Source organism: Phaenicophaeus curvirostris, chromosome 19 (genome assembly GCF_032191515.1).
Source record: "Phaenicophaeus curvirostris isolate KB17595 chromosome 19, BPBGC_Pcur_1.0, whole genome shotgun sequence".
NCBI lineage: Eukaryota > Metazoa > Chordata > Aves > Cuculiformes > Cuculidae > Phaenicophaeus > Phaenicophaeus curvirostris.
The window spans coordinates 7,632,614-7,656,792 of NC_091410.1; the positions used below are offsets into that span (position 1 = coordinate 7,632,614).

The 24,179-nt window shown below is 40.8% G+C and overlaps 1 protein-coding gene across 5 annotated transcripts; it reads left to right on the top strand.

The window, feature by feature from the left end:
• The first annotated feature begins 779 nt into the window (after positions 1-779).
• CSNK1D (casein kinase 1 delta) lies at positions 780-22,472 on the top strand. Of its 5 annotated transcripts, XR_011338793.1 has the most exons (11): positions 780-1,086; positions 6,014-6,124; positions 6,545-6,693; positions 7,133-7,361; positions 7,732-7,902; positions 9,445-9,593; positions 10,157-10,328; positions 10,694-10,833; positions 11,559-11,832; positions 11,868-16,086; positions 17,873-20,038. XR_011338793.1 is itself a non-coding variant. In XM_069872593.1 (10 exons), the coding sequence occupies exons 1-9, from the start codon at positions 1,011-1,013 to the stop codon at positions 16,050-16,052; spliced, it is 1,230 nt and encodes a 409-aa protein (XP_069728694.1). In that variant the 5' UTR covers positions 780-1,010; the 3' UTR covers positions 16,053-16,086; positions 17,873-20,038. The 5 variants fall into 5 exon arrangements, 3 of the variants coding, with proteins under 3 accessions (XP_069728694.1, XP_069728693.1, XP_069728692.1); XR_011338792.1 differs by having other exon boundaries at positions 11,559-16,086; XM_069872593.1 differs by lacking the exon at positions 11,559-11,832 and having other exon boundaries at positions 16,020-16,086.
• The last annotated feature ends 1,707 nt before the right edge of the window (positions 22,473-24,179 follow it).

Sequence of the window (24,179 nt, forward strand, 5' to 3'; positions counted from 1 at the left end):
CTGAACCTCCCCTGGTGGAGCTTGAGGCCATTCCCTCTCGTCCTGTCCCCTGTCCCTTGGGAGAAGAGCCCAGCTCCCTCCTCTCCACAACCTCCTTTCAGGTAGTTGGAGAGAGCAATGAGGTCACCCCTCAGCCTCCTCTTCTCCAGGCTAAACACCCCCAGCTCTCTCAGCCGCTCCTCATAAGGCTTGTTCTCCAGCCCCCTCACCAGCTTTGTTGCTCTTCTCTGGACTCGCTCCAGAGCCTCAACATCCTTCTTGTGGTGAGGGGCCTAGAACTGAACACAGGATTCAAGGTTTGGTCTCCCCAGGGCCGAGTCCAGAGGGAGGAGAAGACCCTCTCAGCCTGATCCAGTGGGAGGTGTCCCTGCCCATGGGACTAGATGGGCTTTAAGGTCCCTTCCAACCCGAACCACTCTGTCACCATTCTGTGACTCGTTTGACTTCACTGTTCTGTGACTCGCTCCGCGCTGGCCACGCCCCTCACCCCTCTGGCCACGCCCCTCAGCCCTCTGGCCACGCCCACCCCCCATAGGCCTCCATAGCTGTCTGGACCCGCCCTTCAGCCCGATGGCCACGCCCCCCTTACGTCAATCATATGGCCACGCCCCCACGCATTGGTCCCTGCTCCTCACTTTACGTAATTATATGGCCCCGCCCCTCCTGTTACGTTTCCTATTGCCCCGACCCTCACGCTGCTCTGGCCCCGCCCCTCACTTTACGTAATCGGATGATCCCGCCCGTCACGCTGCTCTGGCCCCGCCCCCCCCGCGCGCGCCGCCCCCGTTACCAGGGAAGTGAGGTCAGGCGCTATGGCGGCCGCGAACCGGAGCCGCTGAGGGGCCGGCCCAGCGGCGCAATCCGCCTCCATCCTCACCGGGAACCGCGACCGGGGCTCTGCCTGCCTCGCTAGTACCGAGCGGCGGGGCCGTGGCGGTGATGGCAGCCGGGAACGCGGGGCTTTGAGGCGGCGGGGCGGGCGGAAACGACGGGCGAACGGAGGCGCCGCCATGGAGCTGAGGGTCGGGAACCGGTACCGGCTGGGCCGGAAGATCGGGAGCGGCTCCTTCGGGGACATCTACCTGGGTAAGGAGCGGGCCCGGTGCCGGCCCGAGGCCTCCGGGGGGGCGCGGGGCGGATCCAGCCTCGCTGGCTTCGTGTCCTGCCTTGGGAATTTCCTAATCGGGAATTCTGGCTCGCCGAGCTGCCTCTTCCCATTGTTGTCTCGTGACCTTGGGCACTGTCAGGCTTCCTAGCTGTGAAATAGGGGTAAATCCCCTCGTTTAGAGGGAAAAAACCAAACCCACCGCGGTCAGAAAAATGGTACAGGAAATCAGTGCGTCAGGGTTAAATGTGGCTGCGGTGGAGTAGGGAAAATCGCTGTCACGGGGATGTTTGTGCCTCCTGCAAGGCCTGAAAAACAACTACACAACTACAGGAGCCCAGGTTGCGGTGAAAAACCCTCCAGTCCTTCAAAAAAACATCACGGTTGGGCTGTCCTGGTGCTTGAATGTTGCCCTGGGGCCTTATTGTGCGGGCCTTGTTCTGGGATTCCCGCACAGTTGTAAAGTTTGAGAGGTTGGTATTGTCTTTCCCAGTTTGTTTTGTAGCTGTGGTTTGTGGGAGCAACCGGCTGCAGCCAGTTCCAAAAGCAGGTGTTCTTGAAAGTCTCGGTATATTCTGCAGACTCAAGCCATAGGGAATGGGTTAAATCCGCAGAAATGCATTTTATAAACTGCCACATAGGAGCGAGTTCTCTGCCTTGGAGAATTGTGGTGGCTGCCCCATCCCTGGAGGTGTTCAAGGCCAGGTTGGATGGGCTTTGGGGCAGCCTGATCCAGTGGGAGGTGTCCCTGCCCATGGCAGGAGGGTTGGAACTGGATGATCTTTAAGATCCCTTCCAACCCAAACCATTCTATCATTCCATGACTTAGAAAAACAAGTCGAAACGGGAGGGAAGCTAGAACTTGCAGGGCTAAGGTGCATTGGCTGCGTACTTCTGGAGGGTAAAACCGACGTCACTGTGTGGTATGTTTGGCAGCGTACGCAGCAGGAGAGGAGTTTTTTCTTCCTAGACAGCAGTGCTGCACAACTGGCATTCCAAAATGATTTGTTAGCAGCTTGTTTACAAGCAACGACATACTGGTTATCCTTAATAGACATCATGTGCCTGGTGGAAAATCCATGCTTCCCGCTGAAGGCATGTGGGTATCCAGAGGCAGAGGACATGATTCCTTCTCTCTGCAATGCTTGCATAAAAGATTGAAGGCTGTTGTGAGAAAGGTGGTGGTAACGCTTATGCAAACTTCCTCATTAGCTGCCATTGGGATTTGGGGTGGAGACAAAGACAGCAGTTAAAACCTGAAAAATCTTCAGTGATTTGAGAAACTCCTACTTTAGCCTTTGACTAGGGCTCAAGTAAATCGATTTGTAAATCAGTTTGTATTACAGTATAAATTTAAAGTGCAAGAAAAAGAAACTCTGTTTTGTTTGTCACTTTTATCTTGCGTACAGCCCACACCAGTACAGTTGCACAGGAAATAAGTCCTTTGTGTATTTGTATTGCCGCCATGCTCTGTTTCGCACAAGAATTCCTCATCCTCAGTTTTTGACCTCTTCTTTTTATCTCCAAGTAGGCAGCGTGGATTTACTTTTAGGGCTTGCTGCAGATGTCATGCCTGAGCCAGGAACTAGCAGAGAATTAGATGCCTGGAAGATCCAGCTAATGGCATGCAGTTGTTTTTCCAGGGAGGTTGCTGTGTCTCAAGAAATGAAGTCTTTTTGTAGAAACTCATTTAGTTTGCCTGATATAATCTGGTGAAACAGCAAAATCTATGTTTTTTTCATGAAAATGAAATACTTGGGTTTTTTTTTTTGAAAGAACAACTTTGGATGTGGCTGTTCAGACTGCACAGACTTGTGCTTTAAAATGACTTATGAAAGAGTTTTAAGTACACATACCTTCTGGTGGCCTTAAGTCAATTTTACCTTGATGTAGATCTCCAGCTCAATTTTATGCTTTGAAAAGGCAGATTTGATTAATTTTGTCTGTTTCCAGTCTCTGTGTTTTTTTTAATACAGCTACAAGGGTGTTGAAGACGTGCCAGGGCAGAGGGGAGTGACCTTCTTTCTTTCTTTCCATCACTTCTTTGGAATATGGAGCTTAAGACTGTTGTTATTGTCATAGTTCTTTAATATTCTTTCCTATTCTCCCTCTCCCAAAATATGTCTTCTGGAATTTGGAATGACAGGGTCTGTGGGACAGAATCTTGAAATGTAAGGCACTATTGTAAGTAAAGGAGTATTGATGACTTAAAGAACATAAAACTTGGGAATTTAGTGCGCTGGCATCTTTTGAAGTTACCCTGCAGAGGAAGATATGAACGAAATGGATTCCCAGATATTCAAAACAGTATAAAAGATGGACAAGGGTTGGGGACGGAGGTCAGAGTAAGTGTTTGTTTTGTTGCTCAGTGCATGAGGTCAAATAGATAGAGTCATGAAGGCATTGCAGCTGCTGTGTTTTCAAGATTCTTGCACTGCATATTTATTTTTTTAAGAATGACTTTTGGATTTTAAGCTAATTAAAATAATCTCCAAGGGTTTCCTTATGACTGAGGGTTTTGCATTTCCAAGTAAATTGGAATTTTGCAGTTTAAAAGAAAATACTTTCACAACTCTAGACTTTTTTTCACTTGCAAATGATGACCTCGTTTTACAGCTTGTTAAAAGTTACTACTTTTTAATTACTGAGTCTTCTTATAATACTGCTTCTTGCTCCTTCTTGAAGAGTACTATGTTTTCTTTAAAATATGTACTTTTGGTGGCAACAGAATTATAGAAATTTTGCCCAAGGGTTTAAGTGGGGATGGAAGTCCTTACTGGACGACAAACACTGTATTGCTTGGAAGAATTATTTATATTTTTCGCCTCGTCTCATCAGTTTTGGTGGACTGGGATATTTTCCTCTCACTGTTGTAATATGAAATCTCTTGTCTTGAAGGAGAGGGTTTATATATTAGTGGGGTTCAGGTTAAGGATCTTGGCTGTCTTAGGTGATAAAGACTTCTCGGGTAGAGCAGCCATCCTAAGGAATGACCTACACAAATGTAGTGAATGTAAGGATAAGCAAGAAAATTCTGGAGTTTCATGATTCGGTATGAAGATTTTTCTTTACTTAGGGTGGGGAGGTAATATTAGATCACAAGATAATGCCTTCCTGCTTATATTGCTGATCTGTCCTTTCACATTTCTGGATCGATGTGCACTATATCTCGTTTAAAGTCCACCAAAATAATATATTCAGAAGATATGAAACGTTCAGATTACAGATTGAAGAGTTTCCAGTTGCTGCTCCTGCACTGTGATTAAAGTAGCAATTGGGGAGTCTGTCAGTTCCAAAGGAGTCATATAGGACAGGTAGATACAGCCTTAGTTTTCCTTGTGTCTTCTAGTTACTCATCTTGAGTTTTGCTTATTGCACTTAGAGTGAGCTTCATGTGGTTTGTTTTCTTAAGATGCCTTGTGAAATGCCCAGTAAGTATCGACCCTGGTGTTCACTCAGAGTAACTCGCTGTACCAGCAGCACAACCTTAACACTCGCACATCCACACACACACAAAAAAGTCTTGTGTGACTCAGACAGTTCTATGCGCCATCAATTCCTTGCAAAGCGAAGAGTCGTGCCCGCTTTGAGGTGCGGGATGTTAGCCTGTCTTTGTTAGCCTTGGTTAGCAAGACTTTATAGGCAAAAGGCTATAAAGCACTGACGTAGCTCCTTAATCTCAGGAACAAGATTTTGCAGTTATAGTAGTTAGGTGAGCACATCGGCTTAGCGCTCTGTGATGGACAAAGAAGAGCATGTGGAAAAAAATAAGCAAACGGGCAAGAAATAGTTGTGCATCTCTGTCTTAATTGCTTTGTGTGACTCTTCAGAGGAGCATTCCGGAACTGGAAAAGGTACAGGTAAGTGAAATGGGGAATTATTTGGGGTAGTCAAAATGACTATACAAAGAATGACTTCTATACAAAGAGTTTTTGAACTCTGAAGGTTAAGGGAAGGTGAGGTAGGGTAGAAATCTGTGAAATCCTGAACATCATGGAGGAAGTGAGTACAAAATGATTGTTTACCCTCTCTCTCCAAACAAAGTAGCAGACCTCAAGTTAAGCTTTTAAGCATGGGATCAGAACAAAGAGCAGGTGATGTACTTGACGTGATCCTAAACCGTGAAGTAATGTAGAAAAGAGAACGCCAGATTCTGAAAGTAGCGAGACTTAGCAATATGCCTGAAAAAAGTTGCACATCTCATTTTGCCAGTTCCTGTTTTCCCGTAGCTCCCAAGTGGCCCGGCTGTGACAGTATGTGTTTTCATGACTTGGTGTTTCTTTTTAAGAACTCCAGTTTTCCCTTACATGTGCTTAAACTTTGAAAGTGAAAAGGTAAGCCAAGTTTTTCAGTCGCTTGATTCTTGAAACAAGAATTTGATAAGTTTTTTTAAAGTTTTTTAAGGGGACAAATTCTTGATTCTAGATGATCTGCCTCCTAGCTGGATAAAATCATAAGATACCTGAGTACATCTGGAGTATGTTGAGATTTAGGGAAGTTGTAGTTTTTTGTTTCCAAGGCATAAGAGATGTGATCTGAACTCCAGGCATTTCTTACGTTGGGAGAGAGATGTGCGCCACACCTATAAACGTTCATTCTGAGTACTTCCACCACAAACTGGAATTCAAAAGACACCCTTCAGAAGATGAACTCCTATTTTTCTTGGAATGGGGATAGCAACAGTTTTGGCTTCCTGTGCTACAGTCTAATAGTTGTCTCTTAAGCTGCTCGCCTGTCAGAGAGGATCTTTAAGACTTCAGAAGTGCTTTTACAAAATCGTTGCTGAAAGTGTTTAATCCCTGGATGTTTGCCATTGAGGTTGTCAAGATTCATTTTGTTTCAGTCTTGACAAAAGAAATGCACCTTACTGAATATTTTGACCCATGGTTTACATTTTTCTGGTTTTAGGAACTGATATTGCTGCTGGAGAGGAGGTTGCAATTAAATTGGAATGCGTGAAAACCAAACATCCTCAGCTGCACATCGAAAGCAAAATCTACAAAATGATGCAGGGTGGAGGCAAGCAAATTATTTTCCTTCTTCAGGGATTTAATTGGGTTTGTCTTTGATGTATCTGCCCCAGATGTATTTAATGCTTAAGATGTCTTTTGTATATAAGAAGAAGATGGGAAAGGTGGCAGGGTGGGCAAAAAGCACACCTCAGCTCTTCAGGAAGTGATGTGGAGTAGCAGTTCCAAATCCATGGCTACCAAAAACTTCATGGTAACCACTGAGATTCTCCAATGCTGCACCTGTTCCCGAATATTAAAAAATGAAAACATCAGCAATATGAAAAAATGTTTGTTCCTGTCTGGCAGCAGACTGATGGACTGTTGGTAATGACCCTCTTGGAATTCATCGTAAAAGTCTGGAAGATTGGTGTGTATGAACTGTATAAATCCAGTAGTTGTACTGACTAAACTGTTTCCTTTCTCCTAGTGGGTATTCCCACAATTAAGTGGTGTGGAGCTGAAGGGGACTACAACGTAATGGTGATGGAGTTGTTGGGACCGAGTCTTGAAGATCTCTTCAATTTTTGTTCAAGGAAATTCAGTCTCAAGACAGTCCTGTTACTCGCTGACCAAATGGTAGGAAACCATTTCGTTGATCTTGATGGTAGAGTATGTTGGAGTATTAAAATTTCTTGAGAGATTATAACCAGTTGTGTTTTATTCCTGTGATTCAGAGGTGAATAGACTGCATCTCATCAAAAGTGGTTATGAGGTCTTAATTTGAGTTTTAAAAACTAGATCTGACCTGTCTGCAAGCCAGGTGTTGCAGGGCTCAAAGGCAAAAAAATTCCCTTGAGAAGATTTTTGGAAACAAATGTAAAATACACACAGCGAGAGAGCTGGAGAGAATGTTTATCTCTTGTCTTCTAAATTATGTTTTCCTTAAAGCCTTTATATTTTACAGTATAAATTTTCTTTACCTCTTGTATCATTAAGACAGTGTTGCTAGTGTTTTTGTAAGGAAAAGGGGGTATGCCCGGTGTCTTGATGATGCTTTTTATTTCTCTGCGTTTAGATTAGTCGAATTGAATATATTCACTCTAAGAACTTCATCCACCGAGACGTGAAGCCAGATAACTTTTTAATGGGCCTGGGGAAGAAAGGCAATCTTGTCTACATAATAGACTTCGGATTAGCAAAGAAGTATCGAGATGCTCGAACTCACCAACATATTCCATATCGTGAAAATAAAAACTTGACAGGAACTGCCCGTTATGCATCCATCAACACTCATCTTGGAATTGGTGAGCTGGAGAAAGCAATAAATATAAACTTGAGAAGTGTCAATGCACATGATTTTAGTGCAAGTAGATGTTGTTTTATTGGGTGCATGGAAGACAGACCCTGTTTCTGGCACCTAACGGTGCAGCTCGTTTGGCATCGTATGTCATGATTGGGTGGGATTTGATCAGTTTGTAATTATTTTGAATTAGCACATCTTTTTAATAACTGCAAGGGTGGTGGGCTTCTTCTTACTGGATGAGTTTATCATGGATGTAGTAACTCAGCTATCTTGTGTCTTTCTAACTTTTTTTGTGACAGTCTTGTTACACAATCTTTTGTTTTCCTGTAGAAAATGAAACCTAATGAGTCCACTTTTTTATGCTGTTGTAGAGCAATCTCGCAGAGATGACTTGGAGTCCTTGGGCTATGTACTGATGTATTTTAACCTGGGCTCCCTCCCCTGGCAGGGACTGAAAGCAGCAACAAAGAGGCAGAAATACGAACGTATCAGTGAAAAGAAAATGTCTACACCCATTGAGGTTTTGTGTAAAGGATATCCTTGTAAGTTACTCTTCTGTGGCACTAGGCCTACATGTTCCCGTTTTAGTGGTATTTCCTTTTTTTTAATACTGAATTCTACCTGTCTTTTCTGCTTCTCTATCCCTTTTTTTTGTTTGTTTTTCTTCCCCTTCCCTCATCCCCCCCATGATTGGGTGCCTATGTGATAAAAGTACTGTGCTTTCAAAGCTGGGATCTTTGTGTTTGTAGACCATTTCCAATTATCCCTGGTCTTAACTATTTGTAAACAATTCCTGTGCCCTCAAGTCGAAGGGTGGCTTGGTACGTCTGATTAGTGCTGTACTGTGTGCATGCCTCTGTGCTGGCTGGATACTCTTAACAAACAAATAGCTTTTTGAGAAATCACCTGTTTCTTTGAAGTGGATTATGTAGTCAGATGCATCTCTTAGCAGTTGCTGTCATTTCACTTGGGAGTTGTCGTTCCAAGTTCCTCTGGTTTGGCCTGTTGATGGTCAGCATCTGTGAGAGGCATAAGAAACCTTCCTGTATCCTAAGGTTGTGCCTCAAAGCTGTTCTGTTTCTCAGTTTGGTATTTACACCGCAGTAATAACTAGGTGGTTTTGAGCCCTACAAAGTTATACTTAAATCTGTTTTAAAACTTGTTAGCATTAACTGCCATCAGAGAATATTGTTGATCTTTCATGAGAGTTCTGTCTCTGTTCTTTCCGTGCTTTTGGCCTTCCTGACTACAATAACAAGAACTGTAGTTTTTGTTAGGGTTGTATGAAAACTTCTTGTCTTCTGTCTGTTTCAACTGTCGCTTCGTGCTTGTTCCTTTACATTCATTACCTGTGTTTTTTCCCTGGAGTTAACAGCCAGGGAAGACCACAACTTGTGTGGTGCTCTTTGTTAGAATTTCTTTCTTAATGTAAATTATGGACATATTTCAGCTGGAAAGACTTGAAGTCAAAAGCTGGTATTTTGATAACTGCTATTATTTCTGACACATTGAATTCACGATATTTTTTTTTTTGCTGTGCGATACTTTGTGTGAAGGTGTTCATATAAGAACAGGTGTTCAGACTATTGCAAATCTAAAAACGTAGCATGACTTACATGGGGAATTTGTATGGGTCCCCTAGTTTTGTGTGTTCTGAGAGGTAGCAGACATCAATCTTTGTGACAACAACAGAGATATGCAAGTCTGTGTCCTGCAGTAGATTGCACTTAGAAATATTCAAAGCAAAGAAAAGCAACAAAACCTCTTTTCTTTGCTCAACTGTAGTTTTAAACCTGTCCTCCCCCTCACCCCCCATCTGTTGGCTAAATAACTCTGATATTGGGTCCTCTCTGCTGTTGACAAATGAGGTCTATGCCTACTCTGTGATAGACAAATAATTTCTTTTTCGGCAATGACTTGACAGATGGGCTCTAGTGTTGCTTTCAGTAGATGTCTAGTTTTAGGTCATTATTCTTGTGGAGATAGGGTGGTTTGTTGGTTTTTGTTTTTTTTTTCCTGTGGTTCAGAATTACAAAAAGCAAATGTGAAGCTGAAGGAAAAAAACAGACTTTCTTTTATTACAGCTGAATTTGCCACATACTTGAATTTCTGCCGTTCTTTGCGTTTTGATGACAAACCGGACTATTCCTATCTAAGGCAATTATTCAGAAACCTCTTCCACCGACAAGGGTTCTCCTATGACTACGTGTTTGACTGGAACATGCTGAAATTTGTGAGTAGCTGACAGAGCTTTCTCAAACTTTTACTTTCTTTGTAGTGGTATTTTTTTTTGTTTTACTAGACTGTCAGTTTTGATTATCTTAACTGATACTGTAAGATTTACGTGCCTTTTTCCTCCTGGAAGCTCTGTTGTCTAGAAAAAAAGACCAGGAAATGAGAAAAACCAGGAGATACAGGAGCCATGAAATGGGGATTGAATGACAACTAAGCTGAAGTTAATGTATAAAGCTTCTGAGATACTTCCTTGAGGGCAGTCACCAGGCTGTGCTGTGGATTTATTATTTTCTTCCACCTTGACCTTCAGCACAGCTCATTTGCAGCTGTTGAGGAGGTGTCCAGCTGCTCTAACGGTATCTGTGTACATTATCATTTTGAAGACTATCTCAGCAGTTCTATGAACAAAATGTTGTTCTCAGGAAATGTTCTTAAAATAATGCCCTAGTGAACGTCAGTTTCTGGGTTTGTTGTCCAGTTCTTTGTTTTCAGTATTTTTATCCAAATATATAGTTGTAAGTTCAATAATCCCCCAAGTTGTTCACTAGTCTTCACCCGTAGGGTGCAAGCAGAGCAGCTGAAGATGCTGAACGTGAAAGGCGAGAACGAGAGGAAAGACTGAGACATACACGAAATCCAGCTGTTCGTGGATTACCCTCCACTGCTTCTGGCAGGCTGAGAGGAACACAAGATGTAGCTCCTTCTACTCCTCTTACCCCAACTTCACATGCTGGTAAGTAAGCAAATACCTGGATAGATATACCGCGTGACGACTTTAATTTGAAGTTGATTCCTGGTCATTGGAAATTCAAAATTAGAATTGGGATACCGAAGTGATATTTGCCTCTGATCAGGGTTTGGGTTTTTTGTTTGTTTTTTTTTCTCCCCCTGTGCTTTACAGTAGATTGACAGTGATTGTGTACACTCATTACCTTCTAATTGCTACCTAGATTTCTGTGAATGTAAAATAAAGGCCTTCGTTTCTCTTGTTTGACTCTGTTTAAGTTTTATATGCAAACGGCAAGAATGTAATTGTTGCAGTGATTGTGTTCTAATGCCATTTCTTATTATGAGAATCTGATGTGGTTTTTCTCACAGCCAACACCTCTCCTCGGCCAGTATCTGGTATGGAACGAGAACGGAAAGTGAGTATGAGATTGCATCGTGGTGCCCCAGTCAATATCTCGTCGTCTGACTTAACAGGCCGACAAGATACCTCTCGCATGTCAACTTCACAGGTAAAAAAAGATTTTTATATGATGGAAAAATGAGGGTGATTTGGTAAAGTTAATTTGCCAAAAGAACACACCAGCTAACTGTTGTGATTTCATGTTATTTTCCAGATGATGTTGACTCTTAATAATATTTAATGTTTTAATGAATGTTTTAATGTTTAATGATATGGCTGTAGATACTGTAAAAAAATAATATTTTTTGTTTTATCTTGGCAGCAATAAGCATAAGGTGCTCAAGTAATACAGTCGTTAATGTTATGCAATCACACAACTTCCTAGAGATGCAGCATTTTTTACCCACAATTAGCGTTCACCTCCTTTGCTCATTGAATTTCTTATATCAATGAGGAAGCAGAGTAAGTTAGAGGCAGTTGAGAGTTCTGTTTCCAAATCAGCAGAGCAGAAATATTGCTGCAGCACAGATGAGAAATGGTGGAGAACAGAAAAGTGCAAAAGTGAGGAAATGCTTTAGTGCAGCATTGTAATTTAGAGCAGATAAGAAGCCGCATATGTGGATTATAGGTAGGTCACAGACGGCTCATTTGCAGAGGGTGGCAGGAGGATGAATGATGGAGAGATTCATAACCATAGTTGTCACTGAAATCACTCTCATTGGTCACAGTGACTTAGCAAAGAGATTATAGGAATGCTTCTTTTTAAGACTGACAAACAATGCTTAAGTATATTTTTTACCTCTTTATGCTATAGCTGAAACATTCCTTTTTCAGGGTATTCACACAGACTTGTCCTAAGTAGAGCGTGGCCTGGCTTTGTACAGCTTGCCTTCAGGCTACAGAATGGGGAATCGCCTGTACTGTGGGCATACTGCACCGTTACTGGGAGAGCAGTCTGTTACGAGGACTGGTACAGTCGCCTGGGGGTTTTCCATCGTGCCTCAACGCTGTGCCGGAGTTCTAACTGCATAATTTTTTGCCATGGACTGATTTTATCCCTCATTGATGGAATATATTGATAAAAGTTAACTCGATCCCTTTTGGTTTTGTCATTTAATTGGCAGAATTAATTATTTTGGATAGTACGTGTGCAGAATTAATTATTTTGGATAGTATATGTTCTTATATTATAAAATATTACTACTAGAGGGAATGCTATTTTAGATGGAGGCTGGGTGGGTATCTCTAACAAAGACTGATTGTGAACTGGATTGGAGAAACAATTCTGCTGTAACAAAAATGAAGTGGGATTTTTTTTTGGGTTGGTTTTCAGCTGAATGAATTCTTTCACCATGTAGCTGCACAAATGTTTGTGCTTGCACAAGGGATGAACAGTTCAGGAGCAGAAATGACTGGATGAGAATAGGAGACAGATGAGGCTTTCTGTGTTGGCGCTGATGGCAGTTTTTGCCAGCTTAAAAATTGTTCACTGAACTACAATTCTTGCCACCAGAAATTGTCCTGTTGAGATACTTGTGTGGCTGAAGTTTGTCAACAGTGTGAAAACAAAACAGTAGAACTGCATAGTACGGGTCTTGTAAATATGCACAAACACCTGGTAGAGGGATATAAAGCCAGACTCTTCTCAGCGATATCAGTGAATGGAAAACAGGCAGCGGGCACAAACTGAGATACACGTAAGAGAAAACAATTTTACAATGAGAGTTAGCAGGGACTGGAACAGGTTTTCCTTAAGAGGCTTTGGAGTCTCCCAAGAGGGAGACTCAGAACCAAGCTGGGTATTGCCATGAGCAGCCTGCTCTAGCTGACCGTGCTTTGGGTAGTGGCTTTGGACTAGATAATATTCAGGGGTCCCTTCTGACATCAGCTGTGATACCGAATTCCCTCTGAACATGTACTCAAATGTAAAGGTGGTTTCCTGGTACAGTGTGTTTGCCCAGGGCTCGTCTCTGGCGCTCTGAGCAAATCTCAGATGCTTTGTCTCTGTTACCAGTCAGATAAATAAGTAATGGGAGTAACAGAAATAGATGCAGTGGTGTTCCTTAACTATGTTAGGAGAGAGGATAGGTTTCATTTTTTCTATATTACTAACATGTAGCTCAGTGTGCATGTGACACCTTTCTAAACATCATAAGGTACGAGTAATCCAGGTGGCTTCTTGCACATACATTTTGGTTCTGCCTAACTTGTAAAATGGGAATACTCTGAGATTGTGTAGGACTGTGGGGTTTTCTTGAGTAGTCTTTGAATATCCAGATGTATAATTTGTGATGTGGGCCAACAGTACAGCCTGGATTAATAGCACATTTCCATACCTACACTTTTTAACACGCTGCTCCCAGTATGGGATCCCTCAGTTGACTTCTTTACAATCCCAGTAGCAGCCTAGTCAGGATCTTCTCTGAATTTGTTCAAATGTTTGTTCATCATGTCTTCATTTAGTTCTTACCAAGGCAGTGAACCCCTGCTGGTCTCCACTCATGGTCACTGAATAACAGTGTGTGACTGCGGTGTGATTTAAACAGCTTCCCATGGGCTCCTTGGATGCAAGGTGGATGTACTTAGACTTTACTTTATAACATTTCCCCTTGAGCTCATTAGAGAAAACTCTTTTGATTTTCTTAATTCTTGCTTACTCAATATGAGGCAAGGCTCAAGTTGCAAGTATTCATAGCTTACGCTCTTAGCATCTTCGTAGTGTTAAAGGTGTTCTTCCATAATCAAAATGCATCCCCAGGTGTTAATGAGCTTAGCAGTTAAAGCCGTTATCTTTATACCTTGTTCTTAGTCAGCAAAAACTAAAGTATCCGACTTGAACAACAAGGTTATTAGGAGAATTTTGATGGGCTAGGTGTAAGAATATGGAAAGTGATCCATACCACTTCTTACCAGAAGAACAGTAAAGAACAGCAACTGTTTGTCCACGTCCAAGTGTGTTAGTTTCCTTTGTAATAAGTGTTAAGTAAATATGTTCCTTTTTCAGGAAGCATTTAGACCATGCGCCTGGTGGAAAGCAGCTTTTAACATTTGCTACGCGGATCTACACCTCTTATGTTAAGAACTACATTTGTTAAAGCTATTTATAATTTGATAAATTATTTTGTTATTTTATATTACTTGGATGCCTTGGTTTGGTAAAGCAACACTGCATCTGTGATTTCCACCTCTCATCATCTAGAGGAGGGGCTGCTTCTCATTAAGCTCTGGGCAATGGAGATGTGCAGAGCTTACTCAAAGAAATAATGAAAGCTACTTAACTTCTAAGCAGAGTTCTTAAAGGCAACTCCACGGTTTTTATCTACCTTTTTTCCAAAATGAATTGTAATTGGCTGAGACTGAAACTGAAAACCAAGGCTGGGAATATGAGTAAAAAGAACCAAAATTCTCTTATGGAAAACAGGCCTTCTCAGAGAAGTTTAACACTCACAGAAAAGTGGTAATTTGTGAGAATAGCAAATAGGCGTCATAGGTATTCCTGACCTCCACGGTGTTTTCCAAACAGCACCTAAATCATTCTCATTAGGAAGATTACCACTTTGTAACACGAAGTAATGAATGTTCATTAGAGTTACCACTAGCGTGTCTGTGGAACAATTTGTGAAACTCGTGTTTCTCATGTGATCACATAAATCTTATGGCACATGTTATTCAGTCCTTTTCTCAATTTTATAGAAGGGAATACAACAGCTAAAAACCTGCAAGTTGTGGGATGTTTGGCAGTGATAAACATTAGTGAAAGCTGAATAGCCAAGTGAAGCCTGTTCAGGTAGTGTGTTACTGCAGCGCTCCAAAACCTGGTCTGGATGAAGTGGAGCCCATTGCCATATACGTGGGAACTGTATCTGTGTTGAGCAATGACTGAGGCTTTAGGTGTAATATTCAAGAGATTAGTATGATGACATAACGAAAGGACATAATCTCATCCTTGAATCTATATATGATACAGTAATGAACAGAAATGGAGTGGTTATGTCACGTCATTAGTGATACAGATACTGGAATATTATGCCTAGTTCAGTTCTCAGTACCTTAAATTGTTGGAGGACTGTAAGTAACACAGAGAAGAGGCATAAGTGAGCTTGGGAAGACAAATGGTATGATGCAAGAGTTCCATATCAGTGCCTTTCAGTTTGTCTGAAAGGTAGGAGATCATCTTGAGGTAGCTGGTGTGGTGTGTTTTAGAGACAACGATTTTAACAGGAACTGACATTTATGGAGGAAGGATCTGAATAACTTACAGCTTAAAATTAAACCCACTCACATTTAAAGAAAAGTGAAACAGAGGTCTAAGTGAAGGCAGTTAGCTACTGAAACAGCATCTAGAAGAAGCAGATCATCTGTCCCCTTTGCATCAGAACTGGATTAATTTCTAGGTGGTGTATTCAGGTCTAAAGCAAAACTAAATTACAGGTCTCCATACAGTGAAGAGTTGTGATCTGTGCTGGATGGAAAATCATACCAGCTGTTAAAAAAATCCTTCAGCTCTTAAGTTCTACAAGTGAATTGTTCACAGAGTCTCCTTTAGGTAGTCAGTCTTTGAATGTTAAGAAGTGTTGTGGAGGAGGTAGTAAAGGTCAGGAGTATTCCAGTAAATGCTACTTTACATCAGTTTCATCAGTCCACATTGCACAGGCTGCATCCCTAAAGCAGCGATCGCCTTGAGACTAGTTATGGGTGAGTAGCCTTCACTTCCTTTCGCAGAAGGTTCGGTCCAACTGTCTATGCTATGCAGCAAGTTGCTTAATTTTTTTTTTCCTGAATGTGGCATGTTCAGCACCCAACAGCCAAAGCTCTGGATGATTTCTGCTGGTCATAGAAGTATTCCTTCTGTAGCTGGAAGACGTAAATGGAATGCTGCACAAAGAAATATTTGTTTAAGTCTCTTTGACAGGAGGAGTTTTTAGAAGACTGTAGCCACCACTGACATTGAACAACTTAAGTGTTTTGCTGCTTCCCTGAGAAAAAAGCAACATACTCCCAATGGCTCTGCATTTCCATCTTCTCGTGAGCAAATCTTTCTCCGTAGGTCCATCTTAATAGGGATCATACTCTGCATTGTTCTTCTGACCCTGTCAGCTTTTCCTTTCTGAGGAGTAGCATTTAGTTCCTTTTGCGTATCTCTTAATATGATAGAAATATCTTATAGAAGTCTGAAATTGGAGCTCCTCAAAAGATGCATTTGCTGCTGCAAGTTTAGGTTGGATAACTGTTAGACATCTTTATGTATTGGGGCAGTGGAACTGTTACAAATTGCTGTCTTTTCCCCTACCTCAGAATAGCATTCCTTTCGAACACCATGGCAAGTAGCTGCTCGTCTCCTTTCGTTGGAAGGCAGCACTGGGTGAGTGCTTCTCATTAGACACAAAAGCATTGGATGGGGTGGGGAAAACAAGAAAATCGTTAGAAACATCCAACTTTGCTTCTCCTCACATTATCTCATAAACGGTATCTGTGCCTTACGGTCAGATGCTTGATGAAGCATTGGTTTTTCTCTTAACGTAAAAGTAAACGTTCTTCCAAAAGTTGAATTGTTGCTGCTGTTCCACTTGGACTCTTAAGCAGAATTGACGAAAATAAGTGACATAAAAAGACCCTAAAATCATTCAAGCATCAACAATAAAATAAAATAACCAAGTCTAAATTTTAGCTGTTTGAGAATTACATGTCTCTCCAGGGATGTTCATGCAGACGTGTGTCATCCATTCAAAACCACATCTGCTTCACAATCATAAAACCAAAACACTTGTATGAAGACTCAATTGACTATTACTCAAACAAGGCTCTGTCTTGCTGTGAATGGAATGTTCTACTCTAGCCGTATCCATTTTCGCATTCTTCATTCCTTATTTTAAAAATACTCAGTTCTATCCAGATCTATATTTAAAAATGTTCATGTACTAATGAGAATAGTTCAAACACAGGCATCTCGGAGGAAGACAAGCTTGGACTTGGGTATTTAGGACTCCTTTCCCCTGTTCAGTGCAGTAGAAGTTTCAGCGTTTGTGTGCAGCTTTTGGCTTTTTAGTCTGTTCTGCTTTTGGAAATAACGAGTTTCATCAGGGAAATAACAAGTTTCAGTTGGAATCTGAACCTTGATGGCTGAAGGTTGCTTTCTTAAGTATTTCAGGAGCTTCTTTGCTTTGCTTCTTCTGAAAAAAAGGCTGTGAAATTTTCTGTTCCTTAATAAATTCTGTTGTATAACTCCGTCTGCTGCCTCACTTTCTCTATAGAGCCTAAGCTTGCACTAATCCTGTATCTCTAGTTGAAGAATCCTGCTATTCCTCTTCCATTTTCTTCTCCTGCTTTGTGTGCTTGGCTGACTGTGCACAAGCTGCTTCATAAACAGTTTCTAACATTAAAAGATGGAACTGTGAGTGGTAGCTGAACATTTTAAGTCCAATTATCAGACCTGAGTCAAAAATATAAGAAAGACAAACCTAGAGCTTTGCATTGAAAAGCTTGCGTGTGGGAGACATGCAGATTCTGGTCTGCTCAGGGTCATGTCCGCGTTGGTTGGCCTTTATTGTATGCCTCACTATTTGTAACTCTTTACAGCTGAAATCAATACTGAATACTGATTCAACTGCTTAGACATTTCTCACTTCTTAAATTGCAGTGCTGTGTGGTTGGTTTTCACTTTCACAGCAAAAGCGTTATTGAAATAGTGTCACACTGTTACCGAAATGGTCAAGCTATGTCTTTGAACACAATATCCCATAAAAAAATGAAAAGCCATTGAAAAGAATGATTTTTTTTTTTTTAACTCTCTAATCGGATTTTTTTTTTTTCCCCACAACTTAATTATTCATTGAGTCTATTTCTGCACATTGGTGTTGGTTTTGTCTGGTTTGTTCTTTCTTCTCTGCATGTTTATGCTCTGTTTACTTTTCTTCAAAACATCCCCTCTGGCTGGAAAGGTGAATTTTCCATGTTAACTTCTAATAAAGGAGGAAAACGCAGGCAACTGTGTGTAGCTACAGGTGGGTGTGACACGTTGCATAGCTCGTTGGATTTTAAATTCACACACTTGCTTTTGACAACAAATTATTTAAAAGTACATTGAGAGGCACTTGTATGATAACTGGAAGGATGTGTGCTGACATTGTCTTGTTTTTTGGCTTTGGTAGATTCCTGCTCGGGTAACTACCAGTGTTCTCCAGTCTGCTGTGCACCGATGAAAATTATTTTGCCGTGGAGGGCAGATAATGCATGGCTGATCTCCTATGTTACCAATGGCTTTACTAGCAAAAATACCCTAAACTAGAGCGGAAATATTACAATTGGAGTTCTCCATGTGACTTAAAAGGCACTTGGAGGAACATGGACAGACTCCAGCAGCTGCCATTACAGGACGCTTTTGCCAGAAACCCAGTGACCTTAAGAGAACCCTGTGGTAACAGGGCTGGAAAAGAAAGATGGTTTACAGAGTTGACCGCCTGTTATCGGATGGCCATTTCAGTTTTCCCTCCACAGGCGGCAGACTTTACCCCCTTTTTATTATTCTATTGTAACTATAAATCTTTTACTTGGTTTAAGAAAGTTTTTTGTATCATTTTGCTAAAATTATGGGCTTAATTCTCTGTAAAGAACTCTTGCTTTGTCTGATTTGAAAATGTAGAATATAAACAAACCTAAACTAAAGACAGTGACTTGAAATTTCTTGTTTAAAAAAAAAATTAGTCGGGCAGGGAACATGTAAATGAATCAAAACCATTTGACTTTATTTAAAATGTTTACTTATTTGTATGGTCCCATTCTGACTGAGACAGTTTTCTCATGGAATTTTTAAAACTGTTAGAATTTTACTTTGCTGTTTGCTGTCTTCATTCACATTTAACATTTAACTTCCTGTGTAAGACAAAGGAATTTTTAATACTCAAATCTTTTTCATAAAAGAGAACTAAATACCCTGCAAGAGAGTCTTAGTATAGTAAAGGTGGTGATAACGGATGTCTGTTTTTCTAAGGAATATGAAGGACAAAGTGAAAGACTGGCATTCAGGGGATTTAGAATTTGAAAGCTTGTCCTATCTCTCTGCATAATTTGGGTAAATAGATAGTTTCAAACATTGTTTTTATTGGTAAAATTTTGTTTCCTGCACTCTGAGGCTGGTTAGCTTGGAGGGTATTGCAAGTGGAAAATACACATTGCTACTGAGTCTAGTGAATTTGCACGTTTCATTCAGCATCTACATGTTTAAAAATAAATAAACAAGTAGATTCAGGCCTTCTGTTTCATGCCAAGTCTCAAAAATAGGAATTCTTTTTCTTGAAAAACAAAAGAAAACTACTTATTCTTGCTGTGAAATCCTGAGAATTTTTACAATTCAGGCGCATGCCATATTTAATTCTTAACTCTATTCAACCTGAGTGTGCTCGGAATCCTTAGCTAGAAACAAATGACTCGACATACTTAGGTTGACCAAAAAGCTGTTGCAGGTGTTGTTGGCACCTGTTGGTTATGGAATATGGGAAATTCTTCATAGTGTTTGTTACTGTAAATGGTCTCGTAAAGTGAAAGTAGATATTTTGTCCTCACAGTACTGGGAACAGTATCAGAAGTACTGTTCATGCGAGTATGACTGAAGAAACGGGAAGTTCCACGTTGGAAATGGAAGTAAATGCAGAGATGTTGTTTGAGAAATTCTTCCCTGCTTGAAAACAAATTTTTTTAAAGGCCTGTTGGTCTTCAGAGTTTTATGAAGAGTAATTTGTAGTGTTTTGATGTTTACAAATTCATTTTTGCCCCTGTCCAAAGTCCACATATTAAGTATGAGTCACTCTTCTTGGGTGTTTTCAGAACATTAGCTACGTGCTTGTGTGTACTCTGCGTCTGACTGGGGAAACCTGTGTTTGGGGAGAGGATACCTTACGAGTTGGATCCATGGATAAGTTTGCATAAGAGAATTATTTCCTCAGTTACTATAAACTTCAGTATTTTAGGCATGTGCACTACCATTTGAACAGTTTTACACTTCACTGTGCTTTTCTTGTAAATATCTGTGGTTACTAATGTACTGTTAGAGGGACTTAAAAGGCAGCCTCTTTATTCTCTGTATCTGGAACATTGGATTGCTGTACTATACTTAAAAGTTGACTGCAGACTTCTAGAATTGTACTCACTTGTGGGCAGTTTTTGTCCTTCATAATAGTTAAATTCTATCATGCGGAAAATAGTTAGACTGTCTATATAAACCTGTGTATTGGAAACCAGTATCTCAGAGCACTTCATTTGTACTACCACTGTATTTGTGTACTTTAACAATTGTGTAAATACATTCATAATAACTTCCATTCCTCTTTGGTGTAACTTACTTACAGTGAGTCCTTATGCCTTGCTTGGTGTAACCTTCTCCTTTCTTTCTTTTTTTTCTTTATTTTTCTTTTTTGTTTTAAGGGGTTTCTGTTTTTTACAAAGAGCGTTCTCAGTTGCAAACATTTAAAGGCAGCGTTGTGGTACTAAAACTCACTGAGGGATTTGAGAGCCATGGTCAGAATGCAGCGATTAGGGTACGCAGCAACAAAGAGAAGGCAACTCATTGTTTGATCACAGAAAATGTCTTCTGTCTTTTGAAAGGTAAACAGTTTTGTTTGGATATTGCTGCTTTTGCAGAAGCCTTTTTTTTTTTTACACTCTTTTACCCAGCAATACATTGCACTGATAAGAAGTGTGGGAAGACAATTGTTATTGAGACTTGGTTAGTTATGTGAGCCAGGATAAAAGCAAGGAAAATATTGAGCTCTTCCCACAGTGCCCTGTCTAATAAAAAGTCCTGGGTTTTGCTGTATCATTCCCAAAAGTATGCTCATAATCTGAGTGGAAATACACCTTGAAGAATCCTCTGTGGTTTTGATTAGCAGGCCTGTAAAAGGTGAAAGGATGTTTAATTGATTCTCACGGTTTCAGTTAGAACTGGCTATGCTTTTATGTGGAAAATACCATCTGTGCTGCTGCCTTACCTAATCCCGATTGCTGCGAGTCCCTGAATTCTTTGTGGTATAAGACGACAATTGAAAATAAACCCTACGCTTTGAGAGATATTAAGTGAAAGCATTTAAGGAGTCTATATATTCCATGTTAACTTCATAAAAGAACAGCAGCTCTCGCCTGGAGGAAGGCAGGTAGAACTCAAAGGCATCTCAACCTTCATTCTCCAGTTGGGAAAACTATTCTAAGCACAACTATTTGTCTTCATGTCCTCACATTCCAGAGCTGAATGGCAGCTCCTCCATAAAGTCTGTCAAAGGCAACACTCAGAAATTAAATTTCTCAACAAGATTCTTTACAATTAATTTACGGATTTGTAAGTAGATAATTGGCTGAAGCGTACGTGTTCGTTTCAAGACTATTTATTTTCTCTTTGTAATAGAATGAAATAAAAAGGAATTAATTTTGTTCTGTAACTGGCTTTACAAAAGCAGCACTTCATGTGTACAAAATACTAAGTGAAAACAAACAGCGCTGCTGTTTTTTTAATAGTGCTGAGCCATCTGGTCAGAAATCCAGATTTAATCCAGTTGTGGGGAAGCGTAATCCACCGTGAACTTAATCCTATGGCAAATTAGCTCCTAAAACTCACAGGACGAAACAGGTTAATAATAAAAAGGTTTTGTTGTTAAAGAATACTTCATTATTGAAAGCAGTACGCTATCCCTGTGATGATAATTTATGTATATGTCTAGATTTAAGTGACTGCATGAACTAGAGTTGTGCAGACTCTACATAATTCAGTTTTTTTTCCTAGGAGGCCTCCTCTTCAGTAAGAATCTGTTTCACAGCAGCATCCTACAAACTTTATCAGCAAATATTTACACAGGAGTAACACTTCATGACCTTTTCCTCAGACCTAAGACCTTTTTCCATCACCCTAAAGCATTAAGTTCTAATCTGCTGTGTCTCTGCTGTGACCAATCTAGGGTATTTGGGGTGGAGTGGGATGTGGAACAAAAGAGGAATTCATTGGGTACATTTATGCAGTAGGGAGAAAATGTCTAGTCCTGATCTCATAACCAGACAAAACATTTAGTTTAATTACAGTCCTCAGCTTAGTTCAGAGCTGCAAGCATTACGGGCTCAAAGGCAATGCAGAGCGTCTGGTATTTCCCATAATCCTTATGGAAAGGATAAACCACTGATTCATAGTATTTTGAGGTCATGTGCAGATTTTTTTTGAAAGACCCCAAACAGCAAATGTCGCTCTGGTTTTATTGCTAAGAAATTGTATCTTAAATTTGTCTGACACTGTCAGTCACCGGATCTTACACCACATTTTCCAACAAGACTGGTTTTTCTGTGAAAGAATCTTAAATACTAAAATCTAGATACGCTTCTTCGTTGGATTGAGAGTTTTCCAGTGAAAGGCTTTAAACTGCTAAAACAATTTAGATGAAGAGTTAGAAGAGCAAGAGCTTCTTCATTTCTTACTGTTCCAAAGCATTCATCTAGGGATAGTGAGGCAAGTTGCCAGCTGGGAAGTTGCTGAGATGATGAAGCAGGTATTGAGATCAATGAAGGAACAAACAGCGTTTCACTAAAGGTAAGTAGCTTTTTACTGTCTGCCTCTAACTTTCCATGCTTTCACAGACAAATGCAGGATGCCAACCTCGCAGAACGTGTCACTGACTCTTGCAGTAGACGCGCCTTCGTCCTGCTGCACAAGGATGAGCTCTGTTCCAGAAGTGCTGAGATGTCTACTAAAATAATAAATTCCAAAGCCGTTGCTTCTTATATGTGTAGTGCCTCTGCCATTGTCAGAGTTGTTTATTCTTCCAGTGTTGGTGGGTCGCCTTCCTTGCACAGGTCCAGCAGAGGGAACAGCAGTGGTGGAGCTTGGGTCATGCCCATTTTCCTTCACAGCGAATGGCCTGGCTCCTTCCTTTCAGACTCAAAAGAGAACCAGAGGCAAAGAAACTCTTTGTTTTCCTGTCACAAGGATGTGCTGACTGCATGCTAATAAGTTTTGGCATTTCAGTCCACCTGGAAACATTCTTTCCTGTAGTAGCACATGGCTTGGTCTGACCAGCTGGATAATAAAGCTTTGATTACACCTTAAGTCTTACCAATTTAACTAAACTAGCATAGAAAAGGTAATCAAGCATCTATTCAAACATGGGGCTTTATGTAAACTAGATATTTTTGGTGTAAATACACAGAGAACCTTACGAAGCTGAGCTTCAAGAGATTTCTCCAGAATTTCTCGGCAGGAATTAGAGCTGGGCACAAATAGCTGTGAAACCTATAGGTTGTAAAATGCAGCTTTTGTTAACATTGAAGAGAACGTAGTTTTGATTCGGTTGTGTGTAGCCTTGAGATTGTTCCTTGAAGAGCCGGTCTCAGCTGGGGTACCATAAGATCCAAAAAACCCACATGAAAGTGGTGTTAAACTGAAGAGCATCCCTTGAGGAAAATGAGAGCTTGCTGGCAGGTCAGCACTCAAAATATTTAGGGCTTTACAAGCCAAAGCAATTCATGAAACTTTACCTGCAAACAAAACTCTTTAGAGGACCAGAACAATCTTCATGGAGCACCACAAAATTACTAGCTATTATTTAATCAGTTGATGATTTAAAATAGTCTTCAGGATCATTTACAGCAGGAGCCCATTCCCATTTTGGAATTGGTCAAACTATGAGTCATGGCAAAAGCAGTCCCCTTGCCCACATTAAATTCTGGCTGCCTGTCAGCTCAGTGTCACCTTTTATTTTCTTCTCACTAAGCACTCTGTTTCTGTGTAGCTGTTTGAGCATGGGCGCATGAGGCCAGTTTTCCAAATCTGGGTGCTCAAAGTTATTTTTTCTAAGCGGATTTTCTCACACCCACGGCTTTTTGACAACCAAGTAAGTATTTATTCACTACATTTGCAACAGTTTACTAGAAACGCATTAAAAAAATAAATATAAATGTACACGTTACAATAAAGTGCATCAAGGAGAAACAAAAAGTCATCTCGCTTGCACAAAGCTGAAGTGCAGTCCTGTAATCACAGAGACAAGTGTGGCAGAGGGACACGGACACACAGACACGAGGCAGCACTTACCGCTACAAGCGTTTGCGTTGTCGGAAAGCCCTCGGTTGATGATCACCTACCAAATTGCAGCTTTTCTTTGTGACGTGACAATGGTGCATCGGTGAGTGTATTTGGGATTGTCATTTCCAAGTTTGGATTGTTTGATTAGGGGAATGTTGTCATTTCCTTTTAGAGGGTGATTTTTCGTTGTCTAACACACACCTGGTTGCATGGGATCTAATATTAACAAGCACAAGATCTGCCCAGCCCTTCACACTGTGCATCCCTCCCATTGCAAAATGAAATCTAGAAATGGTGATTTAAGATTTTTAGTTCTGCTGAGGTGATGTAGGCTCCAAACACCTAAAGGTGTTTCTTTAGAAGTTGTAAAAAAGCAAACTTATCTTTGTACAGGAGGAGGAAGGAAA

Excerpts from the sequence above, each read along its gene's own strand:
- CSNK1D (XM_069872591.1), top strand. The coding sequence starts at position 1,011 with ATGGAGCTGAGGGTCGGGAACCGGTACCGGCTGGGCCGGAAGATCGGG. Across the intron at positions 1,087-6,013 it reads CTTCGGGGACATCTACCTGG|GAACTGATATTGCTGCTGGA; the intron begins GTAAGGAGCGGG and ends TTCTGGTTTTAG. Across the intron at positions 6,125-6,544 it reads CAAAATGATGCAGGGTGGAG|TGGGTATTCCCACAATTAAG; the intron begins GCAAGCAAATTA and ends CCTTTCTCCTAG.